The 19,450-nt window shown below is 57.3% G+C and overlaps 1 protein-coding gene across 1 annotated transcript in view; it reads right to left on the bottom strand.

The window, feature by feature from the left end:
• WIZ (WIZ zinc finger) overlaps positions 1–16,038 on the bottom strand; it is a 28,267-nt gene extending 12,229 nt beyond the window's left edge. Inside the window, exons 1-2 of the mRNA XM_054002352.1 lie at positions 16,016–16,038; positions 7,284–7,684 (exon numbers count right to left, since the gene is read on the bottom strand). Of these exons, the coding sequence (XP_053858327.1) occupies positions 7,284–7,614 (331 nt within the window). The 5' untranslated portion in view covers positions 7,615–7,684; positions 16,016–16,038. The remainder of the gene's footprint in view (positions 1–7,283; positions 7,685–16,015) is intronic.
• Positions 16,039–19,450: the final 3,412 nt, after the last annotated feature.

Here is a 19,450-nt window from a genome sequence, read left to right on the forward strand (position 1 = left end):
CCGTGACGATCCCTGCCGGCCAAAGCCGCTCCAAGCCTCCCGAGCTCCGATTTTGGAGGAAATCCATGGAAAAAGGGAGGAGGTTCCTCATCCCAACGCTCACCAGGGGCTGGAAAAATCCCTCCGGGGCCGAATCCAACCCCGATGGGATCCAGGCCTCATCTCCCTTCGACATTCCCGGGGTAACACGGCCCTTCCAGGACCTTCCAGGTGCCACAGATTCCCCAGAAACGACCCAGAAACTCCGATGGATTCGTCCCTCCCGAACTTCTCCCGGCTCCTGTTCCCGGGAACAGCTGCTCCGCGGCTTTTCCAAGAAAAGAGGCCCAGCCTGGGGCCGGCTCCAGGAGAGGCCGGGCCGGCTGCGGAGGAGCGGCCGCGCCCTTCCCGCCGCAGCTGGAAAACGTTCCCAGGAAAATTTGGGATGTCCCCAAAGGGGTTTGGAGGCCCCTCGGGACCGACCCGATCCGGAGGAGGAGGAGGAGGAGAAACATCTCGGGAGGGAGAAATCCGGAGGGAAGAGGGAGATCCGAGGATGTGGGAGATTCCACGGAGGGGGAACGATGTCCCGACCCCGCCCCAGATCCCAGGAAAGATCCGGGAAAAAATCCGGAGAAGTTCTGGATGGGGGGGGGGGGAGGGCAGGGGAGGGGGATGGGTGCCCGAGAATTCCAGGGGAATCCCGGGAATCCGGAGGGATGGGAGTCTCGTCAGCTCAGGGATCACATGGGAGCCGTGAGTCAGCGAAAAACAAACGTCAAAAATCCCTGGAAAGCTCCAAAATCAGGGAAAAAATCAAATCCGGCCGTGGTTTGGCACCTGCAGCTCCCGGGGAAAAAGCAGCAGAGCCGGAAAAGCTGGAAAAGCTCCTGGAAAAGCTCCTGGAAAAATTCCAGCAGTGCCAACGAGGCGGGAAATCCCCCAAAATGAGGAATTCCATCCCAAGAATGAGGGGGAGGATTCCCAGCGGGAATGTTTGCCTTGGCACCGGCCCCAGGAGCCGCAGCTTGCAGCGCTGCCGGAGCTTTCCGAGGCTTTTCCGAGGGTTTTGGGGCTGCTCCGGGTGGGATGGGGGAGCTCCAGGGAAAGCTTTTCCCACGGGAAGAAGGGAGACGTTGGTGGGAGGAGAGCCAGGGTCGGGATGGAGGGGCCAGGGGCTCTCCTGGGATCCAGCGTGGGATCCAAAATTTCAGGACACGATCCCGAGCTCCAGGACAGGATCCCAAACTCCAGGACAGGATCCCAAACTCCAGGGCATGATCCCAAACTCCAGGGCATGATCCCAAACTCCAGGACAGGATCCCAAACTCCAGGACAGGATCCCAAACTCCAGGACATGATCCCAAACTCCAGGACACAATCCCAAACTCCAGGACAGGATCCCAAACTCCAGGACAGGATCCCAAACTCCAGGGCATGATCCCAAACTCCAGGACATGATCCCAAACTCCAGGACAGGATCCCAAACTCCAGGACAGGATCCCAAACTCCAGGACATGATCCCAAACTCCAGGACACAATCCCAAACTCCAGGACAGGATCCCAAACTCCAGGACAGGATCCCAAACTCCAGGGCATGATCCCAAACTCCAGGACACAATCCCAAACTCCATGATGAGATCCTGGCATCCAGGACACGATCCAAAATTTCAGGACACGATCCCGAGCTCCAGGACAGGATCCTGGGATTCAGGACACAATCCTGAATTTCAGGACACGATCCCGAGCTCCAGCACACGATCCCAAACTCCAGGACATGATCCCAAACTCCAGGACACGATCCCAAACTCCAGGACAGGATCCCAAACTCCAGGGCATGATCCCAAATTCCAGGACATGATCCCAAACTCCAGGACATGATCCCAAATTCCAGGACATGATCCCAAACTCCAGGACAGGATCCCAAACTTCAGGACAGGATCCCAAGCTCCAGGACACAATCCCAAACTCCATGATGAGATCCTGGCATCCAGGACATGATCCAAAATTTCAGGACACGATCCCGAGCTCCAGGACAGGATCCTGGGATTCAGGACACAATCCTGAATTTCAGGACACGATCCCGAGCTCCAGCACACGATCCCAAACTCCAGGACATGATCCCAAATTCCAGGACAGGATCCCAAACTCCAGGACAGGATCCCAAACTCCAGGACAGGATCCCAAGCTCCAGGACACGATCCCGATCTCCAGGATGTGATCCTGGGATCCAGGACGTGATCCAAAATTTCAGGACGATCCCAAACTCCAGGACGTGAGTCCAAACACACGCAAAAACCAGAATATTACGGCCCAAGAATTGAAATTTCATGGCCCAAAACCTGCAATTTTAGGGCCCAAAAATGGGGATTTTTAAGGCCCAAAAAATCGGGATTTGAGGGCCCAAAAATGGGGATTTTATGGCTCAAAATTCAGGATTTTAGGGCCCAAAAATGGGGATTTTAGGGCCCAAAATTCAGGATTTTCGGGCCCACTGGGGAGTTAAACCCGGTCCTTGTCCTACTTTGGGAAATCCCAAATCTCTCGCGGCGTTTGCCTCCCGGGTTTATTTTTAAACCGTGGCCCCGTTCCGGCACCGGCGAGGGGATTTGGGATTTGGGATGATTTGGGATGTTATTTATAGCCCCACAGGACGGGCACGGCAGCTGCTCCGAGCCCGCCGCCGAAATTTTGGGATAAGGATGCCAAAAATCGGCTCCGGACGCCGCTGACCCCAAAGGTGCAGGGTTGTGGTCATGGGGTCAAGGTCTGACCCCAGAGGAGGATTTGGGGCTTCCCCACGGCCCCAAAAGTCTTTGGGAAGAGTTCCTGACCCCAAAAAGATTTGGGAAGAATTCCTGACCCCAAAAAACTTTGGGAAGAGCTCCCAACCCCAAAAGTCCTCGGGAAGAGCTCCCAACCCCAAAAAACCTTGGGAAGAGCTCCCAACCCCAAAAAGATTTGGGCAAAGTTCCCAACCCCAAAACTCGTGGGCTCCAAGAGCTCGGTCACAGGAGCGAGGGAACGTCGGGAATTTCCCGAGCCAGTTTGGGATCGTTCTGGCACCAGTTTGGGGCTGTTCCTGTCCCAGTTTGGGGTCATTCCTGTCCCAGTTTGGGGCTGTTCCCGTGCCAGTTTGGGGTCATTCCCGTGCCAGTTTGGGGCTGTTCCCGTGCCAGTTTGGGGTCATTCCCGTGCCAGTTTGGGTCTGTTCCTGTCCCAGTTTGGGGTCATTCCTGTCCCAGTTTGGGGCCGTTTCTGTCCCAGTTTGGGGCTGTTCCTGTCCCAGTTTGGGGCTGTTCCCGTGCCAGTTTGGGGCTGTTCCTATCCCACTTTGGGGCTGTTCCTGTCCCAGTTTGGGGCTGTTCCCATGCCAGTTTGGGGCTGTTCCCGTGCCAGTTTGGGGCTATTCCTGTCCCAGTTTGGGGCCGTTTCTGTCCCAGTTTGGGGCTGTTCCCATGCCACTCTGGGGCTGTTCCCGTGCCAGTTTGGGGCTGTTCCCGTGCCAGTTTGGGGCTGGTCCTGTCCCAGTTTGGGGCTGGTCCTGTCCCAGTTTGGGGTCATTCCTGTCCCACTTTGGGGCTGTTCCCGTGCCAGTTTGGGGCTGGTCCTGTCCCAGTTTGGGGCCGTTCCTGTCCCAGTTTGGGGCCGTTCCTGTCCCACTTTGGGGCTGTTCCCATGCCGCTTTGGGGCTGTTTCCATGCCTGGCCGATCCCATTATTTCTTCGCCTGGCTCAGCTTTTCCTGGCACGGCCCCGCAGGCGGCGCTGGCCCCATTGAGTGGGGAAAACTCCCGGGAACGGCGCCAGGGCTGGAGAGCGGCCCCGATGCCAAGGGCACCCCGAGGAAACGGTTTGGGGTCGTCCCGGGGAGTTTGGGATGCGCTGCGGGCTCCTGGGGTGCTGCTCTCGGGGTTTTTCCTGGATCGGGTTCAAAGAACCATAAAAAACTCCAGAAGTTGGCAAAGATCCCTCGGGATGGGCTCCAGAAGGGTTGGGAGGCACCTGGAGGGCTCTGCTCGTGCCAAAATCCCAAAAGCCAGCCAAGGTTTGAGTTACAGCACTGGAGAAACTCGTGGGAGGAGCCACCCCAAAAGAACGACACCATTTCACCCCAAACAAAGCCCAAAAATCCCCCAAAGTTCGCTGGGGCGGTTCCCATCAAATCAGGGCCTTGGAGGCACCTGGGGCGCTCTGCTCACCCCAAAACCAGAGCAGAGTCCGGCACTGGAGAAACCCCGACCCCAAACACGGCTCCAAACACCCCAAACACGGCTCCAAACACCCCAAACACGGCTCCAAACACCCCCTGACCCCAAACACAGCTCCAAACACCCCAAACACGGCTCCAAACACCCCCTGACCCCAAACACGGCTCCAAACACCCCAAACCAGCTCCAAACACCCCCTGACCCCAAACAGAGCTCCAAACACCCCAAACCAGCTCCAAACACCCCAAACACGGCTCCAAACACCCCAAACACGGCTCTGGCCACCCCAAACCAGCTCCAAACACCCCCTGACCCCAAACACGGCTCCAAACACCCCCTGACCCCAAACACAGCTCCAAACACCCGAAACACGGCTCCAAACACCCCCTGACCCCAAACACGGCTCCAAACACCCCAAACACGGCTCCAAACACCCCAAACCAGCTCCAAACACCCCAAACACGGCTCCAAACACCCCAAACCAGCTCCAAACACCCCAAACACGGCTCCAAACACCCCAAACACGGCTCCAAACACCCCAAACCAGCTCCAAACACCCCAAACCAGCTCCAAACACCCCAAACACGGCTCCAAACACCCCAAACCAGCTCCAAACACCCCAAACCAGCTCCAAACACCCCAAACATGGCTCCAAACACCCCAAACCAGCTCCAAACACCCCAAACCAGCTCCAAACACCCCAAACACGGCTCCAAACACCCCAAACCAGCTCCAAACACCCCCTGACCCCAAACACGGCTCCAAACACCCCCTGACCACAGCTCTGGCCACTGCTGACCCCAAATCCAGCTCTGGCCACCCCCAGGACCCCAAACAGGGTTCCAAACACCCCCTGACCCCAAACACGGCTCCAGCCACCCCCTGACCACAGCTCTGGCCACCCCTGACCCCAAATCCAGCTCTGACCACCCCTGACCCCAAACACAGCTCCGGCCACCCCATGACCACAGCTCTGGCCACTGCTGACCCCAAACACGGCTCCGGCCACCCCCTGACCACAGCTCTGGCCACCCCGACCCCAAACACGCCTCTGGCCACCCCATGACCCCAAAGCCATGTCCAACCCCACCCTGACCCCAAGCGCGGCCCCAACCGTCGCTGACCGCAGAACCCCAGAGCAGCCGGGGAGCAGGGGAGATAAGGGGGGCTCAGGGGAGATAAGGGGGGTCAGGGGAGATAAGGGGGGTCAGGGGAGATGAGATAAGGGGCCTGAGGACACCCGAGGTGACGAGATAAGGGGGACAGGGACAGGGACAGACCGAGGGGACCCCGGTGACAAAGGGACCCCGCAGGGCAGCGCCACCCCCGCCCCGTTTCCTCGGGATCGACCCCAAAATGGGGAGAGGGGGAGGTGGGAGCCAAGGAAATCCCAGAGAGAAATGCCGGGGAAAAATCCCGGAGAGGACAGAAGGACAGCCCCAAAACCACCCCAGACAGCCCCAAACAGCCCCAAAACCCCAAAACCACCCCAAAACCACCCCAGACAGCCCCAAAACCACCCCAAAACCACCCCAAAACCACCCCAGACAGCCCCAAAACCCCTGAAACCACCCCAGACAGCCCCAAAACCCCCAAAACCACCCCAGACAGCCCCAAAACCCCAAAACCACCCCAAAACCACCCCAGACAGCCCCAAAACCCCAAAACCACCCCAAAACCACCCCAGACAGCCCCAAAACCCCCCAAACCCACCCCAGACAGCCCCAAACCACCAACAGCGTCACCAAGAGAACCAAGAACGTCGCCAAGAGTCACTGTTGACCAAGAGTCAACACCAACACCAAGACAGAGCCAACACCAGGAGAGCCAACACCGTCATCAAGAGAGAACCACCAACACCTTCACCAGGAGAGCCAACACCAACACCAAGAGAACCAACACCAACACCAGGAGAACCAACACCTTCACCAGGAGAGCCAAAAACAGGAGCACCAACACCGTCATCAAGAGAGAACCACCAACACCTTCACCAGGAGAGCCAACACCAACACCAGGAGAGCCAACACCAACACCAAGAGAACCAACACCAACACCAGGAGAACCAACACCTTCACCAGGAGAGCCAAAACCATCACCAGGAGAGCCAACACCTTCACCAGGAAAACCAACACCATCACCAGGAGAACCAACACCAACACCAGGAGAACCAACATCAATGCCAAGAGAACCAACACCATCACCAAGAGCCAACAAGAACACCAAGAGTCAACACCAAGACACCCAACGCCATCTCCAAGAGAGTCAACATGAGGAGAAAGAGAGAACCAACAGCATCACCAAAACAACCAACACCATCTCCAGGAGAACCAAGACCAAGAGAGACCCAACACCGTCCCCAAAACAACCAACACCATCCCTAAAACAACCAACAGCACCCCCAAAACAGCCAACCCCATCCCAAAACAACCAACACCGTCCCCAAAACAACCAACACCATTCCTAAAACAACCAACAGCATCCCCAGGAGAACCAAGACCAAGACAGAACCAACACCATCCCCAGAACAACCAACACCGTCCCCAAAACAGCCAACACCATCCCTAAAACAACCAACAGCATCCCCAAAACCACCAACCCCATCCCCAAAACAGCCAACGTCGTCCCCAGAACAACCAACATCATCTCCAGGAGAACCAAGACCAAGAGAGACCCAACACCACCCCCAAAACAACCAACACCGTCCCCAAAACAACCAACACCATTCCTAAAACAACCAACAGCATCCCCAAAACAACCAACACCATCTCCAGGAGAACCAACCCCATCCCCAAAACAACCAACCCCATCCCCAAAACAACCAAGCCCATCCCCAAAACAGCCAACACCACCCCCAAAACAACCAACCCCATCCCCAAAACAACCAACCCCATCCCCAAAACAACCAACCCCATCCCCAAAACAACCAACCCCATCCCCAAAACAACCAAGCCCATCCCCAAAACAGCCAACACCACCCCCAAAACAGCCAAGCCCATCCCCAAACCATCCCGGTGCCATCAGCGGGGAGGACCGACAGCACCGACCGAACCGACCGACGGCGCGCGGCGCGGCCGGGGCCGCTCCCGGCACTCACCGGCCTCGTCGTGCGCTTCCAGGGCCACGTCGGGCTCGTGCCGGGCCAGCGAGGAGAAGAAGTCGGGCTCCTCCCTCAGCTGGGGCCCCTTCCCCTCGCGGCTCGTGGCCGCCGGCTCCTCGGCGCCGTAGAACGCGTCCTCGTCCAGCTCGGTGCCGCGCGGCGCCGGGTTCTCGGCGGCGCTCCTGGCGTCCTGGAGGAAGCCGCGCTCCTCGCCGGCCTGGGGACGCTCCGGGGCGGGGAAGGGCTCGGGGCTGGGCTCTGGGGGCATCAGGAGGGCTCTGCCGCCGTCTCCGAGGCGCTCCGCGAAGGCCGCGACGCTCTCCTCCATGCCGCGCCGGTGGCGCGGCGCCGCGCGGAGCGGGACGCGGCGCCGGCACTGCGGGGACTGCCGGCAAAACCTGCGGGGAGGCAGGGAGGGAAAAGGGGCAGAGAGTGAGGAAAGGGCTTTGGGGTCACCCAAACCCGGCCAGAACCCGGCAAACGTCGCCTCCCCTCCCCCCTGAAGGAACGACGCTCTCCCCGTGCCCTGCAACTCCCAAAATTCCCTCTCAAATCCCTCGATGGTCCCAAAAACCTCAATTCCCAAAGTGGGGAAAGCCCAAAATGAGGATTTCGGGAGTTCTGCCTCGGGATGAGCTGGAGAGGATGGGATTTGCCTCCTGGGAGGGAAAACCAGGTTCAAACCCGGTGGATTGCCCCGAAATTATTCAGCCCAAAATCACCTTTTCACCACCTGAAAGGTGGGAATTAAAATGATGGTGGTGAGATAAAGGAGGATCCCAAAATCACCTGTTCCTGCCCTAAAAAGTGGGAATTAATTCCAGAGAAATCAAGATCCCAAAATCGCGTTTTCCTGCCCCAAAAGGTGGAAATTAAAACAATTCTGGAGAAATAAAGATCCCAAAATCACCTTTCCCTGCCCTAAAAAGTGGGAATTAATTCCAGAGAAATCAAGATCCCAAAATCACATTTCCTCACCCCAAAAAATGGCAATTAAAACAATTCCAGTGAAACTAAGATCCCAAAAAGTGGGAATTAAAACAATTCCACAGAAATGAAGATCCCAAAATCACCTTTCCCTGCCGCAAAAGGTGGGAATTAAAACAATTCCGGTGAAATAAAGATCCCAAAATCACCTTGTTCTGCCCCAAAAGGTGGGAATTAATTATGGAGAAATAAAGACCCCAAAATCGCCTTTCCCTGTCCCAAAAAAGTGGGAATAAAACAATTCCAGTGAAATAAAGATCCCAAAATCAACTTTCCCTGCCCCAAAAGGTCAGAATTAAAACAATTCCAGTGAAATAAAGATCCCAAAATCGCCTTTCCCTGCCCCAAAAATGTGGGAATAAAACAATTCCAGTGAAATAAAGATCCCAAAATCACCTTTCCCTGCCCCAAAAGGTCAAAATTGAAACAATTCCGATGAAATAAAGATCCCAAAATCGCCTTTCCCTGCCCCAAAAGGTCAGAATTAAAATAATTCCAGTGAAATAAAGATCCCAAAATCGCCTTTCCCTGTCCCAAAAAAGTGGGAATAAAACAATTCCAGTGAAATAAAGATCCCAAAATCAACTTTCCCTGCCCCAAAAGGTCAGAATTAAAATAATTCCAGTGAAATAAAGATCCCAAAATTGCCTTTCCCTGCCCCAAAAAAGTGGGAATTGAAACAATTCCACAGAAATGAGGATCCCAAAATCACCTTTCCCTGCCCCAAAAGGTGGGAATAAAACAATTCCGGTGAAATAAAGATCCCAAAATCTCCTTTTCCTGCCCCAAAAGGTCAGAATTAAAACAATTCCAGTGAAATAAAGATCCCAAAATCACCTTTCCCTGCCCCAAAAAAGTGGGAATTAAAACAATTCCACAGAAATGAGGATCCCAAAATCGCCTTTTCCTGCCCCAAAAGGTCAGAATTGAAACAATTTCAATGAAATAAAGACCCCAAAATCGCCTTTCCCTGCCCCAAAAAAGTGGGAATTAAACAATTCCACAGGAACGAGGGCGGATCCGGGGCAGGGCGGGTCAGATCCCGACCGGGAAGGGAGAAATGGGCAGAAAAGCCGGGAATGGGCAGCGCCGGGAGGATAAAGGCACAGGAGGGAGCGAGAGGAGCTAAATTTACCCGGAGGAAGGAGAAGGAAGAGCCTAAAAATACCTCCAAGGTAGGGAATGCAAATGAACAGGGAATTATTCCAGGGGGGAAGGGTTTGTCCAGGAGGAAACCTCAAACCCGGAGAAAATCCCAAATCCGGAGCAAAATCCCAAACCCAGAGAAAATTCCAAACCCAGAGCAAATCCCAAATTCCAAACACAGAGAAAATTCCAAATCCGGAGCAAAATCCCAAATGCAGAGCAAATCCCAAACCCAGAGCAAATCCCAAATCCCAAACACAGAGAAAATTCCAAATCGGGAGCAAATCCCAAATCTGGAGCAAAATCCCAAATCCCAAACCCAGAGCAAATCCCAAATTGGGAGCAAATCCCAAATCCCAAACGCAGAACAAATCCCAAATCGGGAGCAAATCCCAAATCCCAAACCCAGAGCAAATCCAGACCAAATCCCAAATTGGGAGCAAATCCCAAATCCCAAACCCAGAATAAATCCCAAATCCCAAGCAAATCCCAAATCCCAAATCCCAAGCAAATCCCAAATCCCAAGCAAATCCCAGATCCCAAACCCGGAACAAATCCCAAACCCAGAGCAAATCCCAAATCGGGAGCAAAATCCCAAATCTCAAACCCAGAGAAAACCCCAAATCTGGAGCAATTCCCAAACCCAGAGCTAATCCCAAATTCGGAGCAAATCCCAAACCCAAGCAAATCCTAAATCCCAAATCTGGAACAGATCCCAAACCCAGAGCAAAACCCAAACCTGGAACAAATCCAAATCCAGAGCAAAATCCCAAATCCCAAACCTGGAGCAAATCCCAAATCCCAAACCTGGAGCAAATCCCAAATCCCAAACCTGGAACAAATCACAAACCCAGAGCAAATCCCAAACCTGGAACAAATCCCAAACCTGAAGCAAATCCCAAATCCCAAACCTGGAACAAATCCAAATCCAGAGCAAAATCCCAAATCCAGAGCAAAATCCCAAATCCCAAACCTGGAGCAAATCCCAAACCTGGAACAAATCCAAATCCAGAGCAAAATCCCAAACCTGGAGCAAATCCAAATCCAGAGCAAAATCCCAAATCCCAAACCCAGAGCAAATCCCAAACCTGGAACAAATCCCAGACGTGGAATAAATCCCAAATCCGGAGCAAATCCCAAATCCCAAACCTGGAGCAAATCCCAAATCCAGAGCAAAACCCCAAATCCCAAACCTGGAACAAATCCCAAACGTGGAATAAATCCCAAATCCGGAGCAAATCCCAAATCCCAAACCCGGAGCAAATCCCAAATCCCAAACCTGGAGCAAATCCCAATCCAGAGGAAAATCCCAAATGCCAAATCCCAAACCCGGAGCAAATCCAGGTGTTTCTGTCCAGGTGCTCCAGGCAGCTGCCGTTTTTAGGGTTATTCCACGAGCAGCACCCCAAAATTCCAACCCCTCGGGACGCTGTGATCCCAAAAACCGGCGCCACGTCGGCGCTCCCTCAAACGCTCCAAAACCCGCCAGGATTTTGGGGAGGAAATCCCAAATTTGTGGATTCCAAGTGGGAATGGGACGAGGGCTGGAGCCACCTGCTCTTCCCGGGATCCTCCAGATCCCGGGATCCTCCTTAAATCCGCTCAGAACCACCAAATTCCCGTTTTTCCCCCATTTCTGGGATCATCCCGGGTGGGAAAACGGCCCCGAAATCGGAGTTTTCTTCAAAATCCCGGGAATTGGGGTGAGAATGTTTCTGTAACGATCCCAAAATTCCGCTCATCCAAGCCCCGTTTGGGATCCCAAATCCCCGTGGGCATTTTGGGATTGGCACCACCCCCCCCACGCCCAAATCGAGCTTTTCCAAATTTTTCCCCCTTCCCGAATCCGCCCTCGCTCCCTAAAACCCAGCGATCCTCCCCAAAACCCCGCTCGGGGGATGGAGGGGAAAAAAAAAAAAAGGAGATTTTCCCTCTTTTCCTAAAAATGCCGCCGGGCTCTCACCGCGAGGTCCCAAGGGCTCTTCCCGAATTCCCAGCGATTCCCAAACTCTTCCCGAGGCCGGGAGGGATCCCTGCCCCCAGCCCATCATCCCAAGAAAAGGCGGAGCGGGATTCGGGACGATTTAAATGCAAAACCGGTTAAGTGGGGACGGGCAATTCCCGCCTCTTCCCCAGGAAAAACAGGGGAAAAACTGGGAAAAAAGGGGCCAAAGCTCCCGGGAATTCCGGCACTGGGGGGCTCCAAAAATTTGGGATTCGCGGGGGTTTTATTTTTTTATTCCCAGCGGGAATTGCGGGCGGGGAATGGGATCCACCACGCTGCCAAAGCTGCCGTTTTTTCCCCGATTTTCCTGTGATTTTCCAGCGATTTTCCAGCGATTTTCCCCATTTTTCCTCTTTCTACCAGAGCATTCCCGGTCTGGAATGCTCCCACACCCAAAACCCGCGTGGTTTTCCTCATTTTTCCCAGGAAAAAAAACCAATTCCAAGCCGGATTTTCCCCCTCGACTCAGCCTCGACTCGTGGATTTATGGAATTTTTTTCTCCAAAATTCCCTTTTCTTCCAGGATAAACCCACGGGAACGGCTCCAAATCCCTGGTGGGTTTTTTTTTTTCCCCTTTTTTTTTTTTTCCCTCCCAAAGCAAGAGGGAAAGGCAGGAATTGGAATTTTCTCCTCCTCCTCCAGGTCAGGGCCGAGGATCCCACACATTCCGGGACGCATCCGTGTGTTTTTCCCAGAGGAAATTCTCCTCCTCCTCCTCCTCCAGGTCACGGCCGCATTCCCAAGGTCCTGGAGGTTTCTCTGGAATTTTTTCCTTTTTTTTCTTCAATTTTCCCGGAGTTTTTTCACCTTTTCCCCAGGGCTTTTCCCTCCTGTTCCAGAACGAGAGGGTGGAAGCCCCAAATGCAATCCCAATTAATTTTGGGAAGTGCCTGTGAATCCTTAACGAGCTCGTTTAGCCCAAAATTGGCTTTTTCCCCCCAAATAAATCCCCTCGGGAGCTCCTCCTGGGCCATCCCAAATTCCTGCACCGAGGGGATTTTCGGGATCCAGGATTTGGGATCCTCAGGGAATTCGGGGTGTGGGGTCGTGGCTGCTCCAAAAAGGTCGGAATGAGCCCAAAGCTGCTCCTGGATGATCCCAAAGTTGTTCCAGGAGGTCCTGGATGATCCCAAAGTTGTTCCAGGAGGTCCTGGATGATCCCAAAGCTGCTCCAGGGCAATCCCAAAGCTGTTCCAGAGGTCCTGGATGATCCCAAAGCTGCTCCAGGACAATCCCAAAGCTGTTCCAGAGGTCCTGGAAGACCCCAAAGCTCCTCTAGGATGATCCCAGAGGTGACCCAAGGGGTTCCAGGATGGTCCCAAAGCTGCTTCAGAGGTCCTGAATGATCCCAAAGCTGCTCCAGGAAAATCCCAAAGCTGCTCCAGAAGTCCTGGATGATCCCAAAGCTGTTCCAGAGGTCCTGGATGATCCCAAAGCTGCTCCAGGATAATCCCAAAGCTTCTCCAGAGGTCCTGGATGATCCCAAAGCTGCTCCAGGACAATCCCAAAGCTGTTCCAGAGGTCCTGGATGATCCCAAAGCTCCTCCAGGAGGTCCTGGATGATCCCAAAGCTGCTCCAGGACAATCCCAAAGTTGTTCCAGGAGGTCCTGGATGATCCCAAAGCTCCTCCAGAACAATCCCAAAGCTACTCCAGAGGTCCTGGATGATCCCAAAGCCGCTCCAAGGGGTCCTGGATGATCCCAAAGCTGCTCCAAGGGGTCCTGGATGATCCCAAAGCTGCTCCAGGACAATCCCAAAGCTGTTCCAGAGGTCCTGGATGATCCCAAAGCTCTTCTAGGGTGATCCCAAAGCTATTCCAGAGGTCCTGGATGATCCCAAAGCTCCTCCAGGAGGTCCTGGATGATCCCAAAGCTGCTCCAGGACAATCCCAAAGCTGTTCCAGAGGTCCTGGATGATCCCAAAGCTCCTCCAGGAGGTCCTGGATGATCCCAAAGCTGCTCCAGGACAATCCCAAAGTTGTTCCAGGAGGTCCTGGATGATCCCAAAGCTCCTCCAGAACAATCCCAAAGCTACTCCAGAGGTCCTGGATGATCCCAAAGCCGCTCCAAGGGGTCCTGGATGATCCCAAAGCTGCTCCAAGGGGTCCTGGATGATCCCAAAGCTCCTCTAGGACAATCCCAAAGCTGTTCCAGAAGTCCTGGATGATCCCAAAGCTCTTCTAGGGTGATCCCAAAGCTGTTCCAGAGGTTCTGGATGATCCCAAAGCTCCTCTAGGATGATCCCAAATCTGCTCCAAGGGGTTCTGGATGATCCCAAAGCTGCTCCAAGGGGTTCCAGGATGGTCCCAAAGCTGCTCCAAAGGCCTCCAAGCAGTTCCCCTGCCCAGCCCCCAGCTCGGGGCTTCTCCTGGACACAGAGCCCACCCCGGCACACCTGGATCCACCTGGACCCCCCTACAGCCCCACCCTGCACACCTGGATCCACCTGGACCCCCCTACAGCCCCACCCTGCACAGCTGGATCCTGTCACAGCCCCACCCTGCACAGCTGGATCCACCTGGACACCCCTACAGCCCCACCCTGCACACCTGGATCCACCTGGACCCCCCTACAGCCCCACCCTGCACACCTGGGCACTGTCACAGCCCCACCCTGCACACCTGGATCCACCTGGACACCCCTACAATCCCTCCTGCACACCTGGGCACTGTCACAGCCCCACCCCGGCACACCTGGATCCACCTGGACCCCCCTACAGCCCCACCCTGCACACCTGGGCACTGTCACAGCCCCACCCTGCACATCTGGATCCACCTGGACCCTCCAACAGCCCCACCCACATACCTGGGCACTGTCACAGATCCCCCCCCCGATACACCTGGATCCCCCACAGACCCTACCTGCACACCTGGATCCCCCCACAGACCCTTCCTGCACACCTGGATCCCCCCACAGACCCTTCCTGCACACCTGGATCCCCCACAGACCCTTCCTGCACACCTGGATCCCCCACAGACCCTACCTGCACACCTGGATCCCCCCACAGACCCTTCCTGCACACCTGGATCCCCCCACAGACCCTTCCTGCACACCTGGATCCCCCACAGACCCTACCTGCACACCTGGATCCCCCCACAGACCCTTCCTGCACACCTGGATCCCCCCACAGACCCTTCCTGCACACCTGGATCCCCCACAGACCCTTCCTGCACACCTGGATCCCCACAGACCCTTCCTGCACACCTGGATCCCCCCACAGACCCTACCTGCACACCTGGATCCCCACAGACCCTTCCTGCACACCTGGATCCCCCCACAGACCCCCCCTTAGTTGTCCTGGAGCCCCAGGACCCCTCCCAGACTCCGTGACCCTCCCTCAATTCAGCCCCCCCTCACCTGGATCCCCTCACGATCCCCTCATGATCCCCTCACGTTCCCCCCTCACAATCCCCTCACTGTCCCCTCACGATCTTCTCACTGTCCCCTCATGGTTCCCCTCACTGTCCCCTCACAGTTCCCCCCTCACTGTCCTCTCATGTTCTCCTCACCGTCCCCTCACGATCCCCTCACTGTCCCCTCACAGTTCCCCCCTCACGCTCCCCTCACGTTCCCCTCACGATCCCCTCACATTCACCTCACATTCCCCTCACGTGCCCCTGACATTCCCCTCAAAGTCCCCTCACGATCCCCTCATGGTTCCCCTCACTGTCCCCTCACGGTTCCCCCCTCATGATTCCCTCACGTTCCCCTCACCATCTCCTCACGATCCCTTCACTGTCCCCCCACATTCTCCCCTCACGTTCCCCTCACGATTCCCCCCTCACGTTCCACTCACTGTCCCTTCACGGTCCCCTCACCATCCCCTCACCATCCCCTCACGATCCCCTCACTGTCCCATCACGTTCCCACCTCACCATCCCCTCACTGTCCCCTCACGATCCCCTCACTGTCCCATCACGATCCCCTCACTGTCCCATCACGATCCCCTCACGTTCCCACCTCACGATCCCCTCACGGTCCCCTCACCATCCCCTCACGATTCCCCCCTCACGTTCCACTCACTGTCCCTTCACGATCCCCTCACCATCCCCTCACGTTCCCCCCTCACGATCCCCTCACGATCCCCTCACTGTCCCCTCATGATCCCCCCTCACGGTTCCCCCCTCATGATTCCCTCACGGTCCCCTCACCATCCCCTCACCATCCCCTCACGTTCCCCCCTCACGATCCCCTCACTGTCCCCTCATGATCCCCTCACGATCCCCTCACGATCCCCTCACTGTCCCCTCACGATCCCCTCACTGTCCCCCCACATTCTCCCCTCACGTTCCCCTCACGGCTCCCCCTTCCCGGTCCCCTCCGCCGCCAGCACCCCCCGCACCCCCCGGAGCCCCGCTGCCCCACCCTGTCCTGTCCCCCCTCCGCGGCGCACCGGGAGCCGCCTGTCCCCGCTGTCCCCCCTGTCCCCGCTGTCCCCCGGTGTCCCCCTGTCCCCGCTCCGCCTTTCAGCACCCGGGACGGGGCCGGTACGAGGGGGTCTGGGGGCTGTCAGCGCCTCCTCCGCGCTCGCCCCGAGCCCTCGCACCGCCCCGGGCCCGCCCGCCCCGCCGGGCCCCCCCCGGCACTCACCGGACCGGGCCCCCGGGGCCGCGCCCGCGGGGCTGCTCCCGCTCAGCGCCGCCGCCGCCCCGCGCCCGGCCCGGGCCCGCGCCGCCGCCGCCGCGCCGGGGCCATGGCGCCCTGAAGAGCCGCCCCGGGACTCCGCCCGCTCCCGGTTCTGCTCCCGGTCCCGGTCCCGGTCCCGGTCCCGCCGCCTGCGCCGCTCCGGCCGCTCCCCCGCCCCCCTCCCGCCGGCGGGGCCTGACTACGTCACGCCGCGCGCGACCGGGCCGCCGCCGACATCTTGAGGGGGGGGGCGGCGGCGGCGAACGGGGTCCCGGCGGGGATGAGGGGCCCGGTGAGGAAGCGGGGCCCGGCGGGGAAGCGGGAGGAGCCGCCGCCGCCGCCGCCATGTTGGGGCCGCCCCCCGTCCCCGCGCCCGCCCCGCCGGAGCCGCCGCCGCCGCCCTCCGCCCGCCCGCCCCGCGCGCGGCGCGCCGTCATGACGTCAGCGGAGAGCCCGGGCCGCCATCTTGAGAGTGGCGGCGGGTTGAGTGGCGGGACCTTCCGGGAGGGAGGGGGAGCGGCGCGGCCGTTGCGTCATCAGAGCGCGACGGCGGCGGCGCGCCGCCATGTTGGGCGTGTGAGGGGAAGGTCGGGGCCGGGGGCGCCGAGGGGACCAAAGTGTCCCCAAAGTGTCCCCAAAGTGTCCCCAAAGCGTCCCCAAAGTGTCCCCAGAGTGTCCCCAAAGTGTCCCCAAAGCGTCCCCAAAGTGTCCCCTGATGAATCCCGGGCTCTGCCAGTGTCCCCAAAGTGTCCTCAAAGGGACCCCTGAGGGACCCCGGGCTGTCACTGCTCCCTGAGGGGACACAGGCAGAGCCCGGGGTCCCCAAAATGTCCCCAAAGTGTCCCCAAGGGGACCCCTGAGGGATCCTGAGCTCTGTCACTGTCCCCAAAGTGTGCCCAAAGTGTCCCCAAAGGACCCCGGGCTCTGTCACTGTCCCCAGAGGGTCCTAAAAGGGACCCCTGAGGGACCCCGGGCTCTGCCCGTGTCCCCAAAATGTCCCCAAAATGTCCCCTGAGGGATCCTCAGCTCTGCCAGTGTCCCCAAAGCATCCCCAAAGCGTCCCCAAAATGTCCCCAAAATGTCCCCAAAGTGTCCCCAAAGGACCCCGGGCTCTGCCACTGTCCCCAGAGTGTCCCCAAAGGACCCCCAGAGTGTCCCCAAAGGACCCCCAGAGTGTCCCCAAAGGGGCTGAGGGGACCCCCCAAAGTGCCACCAGCAAAGGGCGTTTGGGGACACTGGGGGGGACACTGGGGCCACCATGGGGCCACCAAGGGCCACCCCAGGAGGAGCCAAGGCCACCATGGGGCCACCAAGGGCCACCTCAGGGGCCACCAAAAGCCACCGGGGCCACCCCAGGAGACGCCACGGGGCCACCAAAGGTCACCTCAGGGGCCACCAAAGGTCACCTCAGGGGCCACCAAAAGCCACTGAGGCCACCAAGGGCCACCCCAGGAGAAGCCACGGGGCCACCAAAGGCCACCACGGGGCCACCAAGGGCCACCTCAGGGGCCACCAAAAGCCACTGAGGCCACCAAGGGCCACCCCAGGAGGAGCCACGGGGCCACCAAAGGGAGCCAGGGGCCACCAAGGCCACCCCAAGGGCCACCAAAAGCCACCAGGAGGCCACCAAAGGGGCCAAGGGGCTCCATGGACACGCCCCCTGAGCTAAGCCACGCCTACAAAGGGCGCGTTCGCGGGACACGCCCATTCAGGCCACGCCTTCTCGCCAAAGCCACGCCCACCACGCGCGATGGGATTCGCCGGGAGCCTCGGTGAGAGCGGGACCCCCAAAATCCCCGAAAAAAACCCCAAAATACCCCAAAAACCGCCCCGGGACCCCCCAAAATCCCCGGAAAAACCCCAAAATACCCCAAAAAACCGCCCCGGGACCCCCAAAATCCCTGAAAAAACCGCAAAATACCCCCAAAACCGACCCGGGACCCCCCAAAATCCCCGGAAAAACCCCAAAATACCCCAAAAAACCGCCCCGGGACCCCCAAAATCCCTGAAAAAACCGCAAAATACCCCAAAAACCGCCCCGGGAACCCCGAAATCCCCGGAAAAAAACCCCCAAAATCCCCCAAAACCCGGCCCGGGAACCCCAAAATCCCTGAAAAAAAACCCAAAATACCCCAAAAACCGCCCCGGGACCCCCCAAAATCCCTGAAAAAACCCCAAAATCCCCCAAAAACCCGGCCCGGGAACCCCCAAAATCCCTGAAAAAAAACCCAAAATACCCCAAAACCGCCCCGGGACCCCCCAAAATCCCCGAAAAAAAACCCCAAATCCCCCAAAACCCGGCCCGGGAACCCCAAAATCCCTGAAAAAAAAACCCAAAATACCCCAAAAAACCGCCCCGGGAACCCCCGAAAAACCCCAAAATACCCCAAAAACTGCCTCGGGACCCAAAAATCCCTGAAAAAACCCAAAAATGCCCCCAAAATGCCACAAAAATCCCCCCAAAAAGCCCAAAGTACCCAAAATACCCCCAAAACGGCCCCGGGACCCCCCAAAACCCCCAGCAAACCCCCAAAATAACCCAAAATATCCTTAAATAACCCAAAAACCGCCCCGGGACTCCCAGAACACCCCCAAATACCCCAAAAAATCCCCCCAAAACCCCCCCAAAACCCCCCCAAAACCCCAAAAGCCGCCTCGGGACCCCCAAAATCTCCTAAAAAAACCCAAAATACCCCAAGATCCCCCCCCGAAAACTGCCCCAAGACCCCCAGAAAACCCCAAAATCCACCCCAAAATACCCCAAGGACGGCCCCGGGACACCCCGAAAAAAACAAAAACTCTCCCAAAATCGCCTAAAAAAACCCTCAAAAGTCCCATAAAAAAAAAAACCAAAAATCCCCTAAAAACCCCGAAACACCCCAAAATCTCCCCTGGGACCCCCCCCCCCCCACGCCCTAAATCCACCCGAGATGGGACCCCCCCCCCCAAAAAAAAAATCCCAAAATTCCTCGGAAAATCCTAAAGCCCCCCCCCTCCCAAAAAACATCCCCAAAAAAACCCCAAAATTTCCACAAAAAAAACCAAAAAAACAAAAAAAAACAAAAACCCCAAAATCTCACAAACTTCCCCCCCCCCCCCCCCAAAAAACCCGCTCCGGCACCCCTCTGTGCCTCAGTTTCCCCACATTTGGGGAGGGGGTCCCCAAACCTCTCCCCTCCCCCCCCCCCCCCAAATAACGGTTCGCGCCCTCCCCGCTCCGTGCCTCAGTTTCCCCAGGTTTTGAGGGGGTTTTGCCCATCCGGACCCCCCCCAAATCCCCTCCCCCACCCCTCCTGACCCCCCCCCAAATTTTTTTTTTGGGGGGGGGGGGCCCCTCCCCCCCCCGCGTTTCTTTCCCACGGCTGGAAGGGGAAGTGGGGGAGGGGCGGCTCCCAGTTG

This window comes from Vidua macroura, chromosome 39 (genome assembly GCF_024509145.1).
Source record: "Vidua macroura isolate BioBank_ID:100142 chromosome 39, ASM2450914v1, whole genome shotgun sequence".
Lineage (NCBI taxonomy): Eukaryota > Metazoa > Chordata > Aves > Passeriformes > Viduidae > Vidua > Vidua macroura.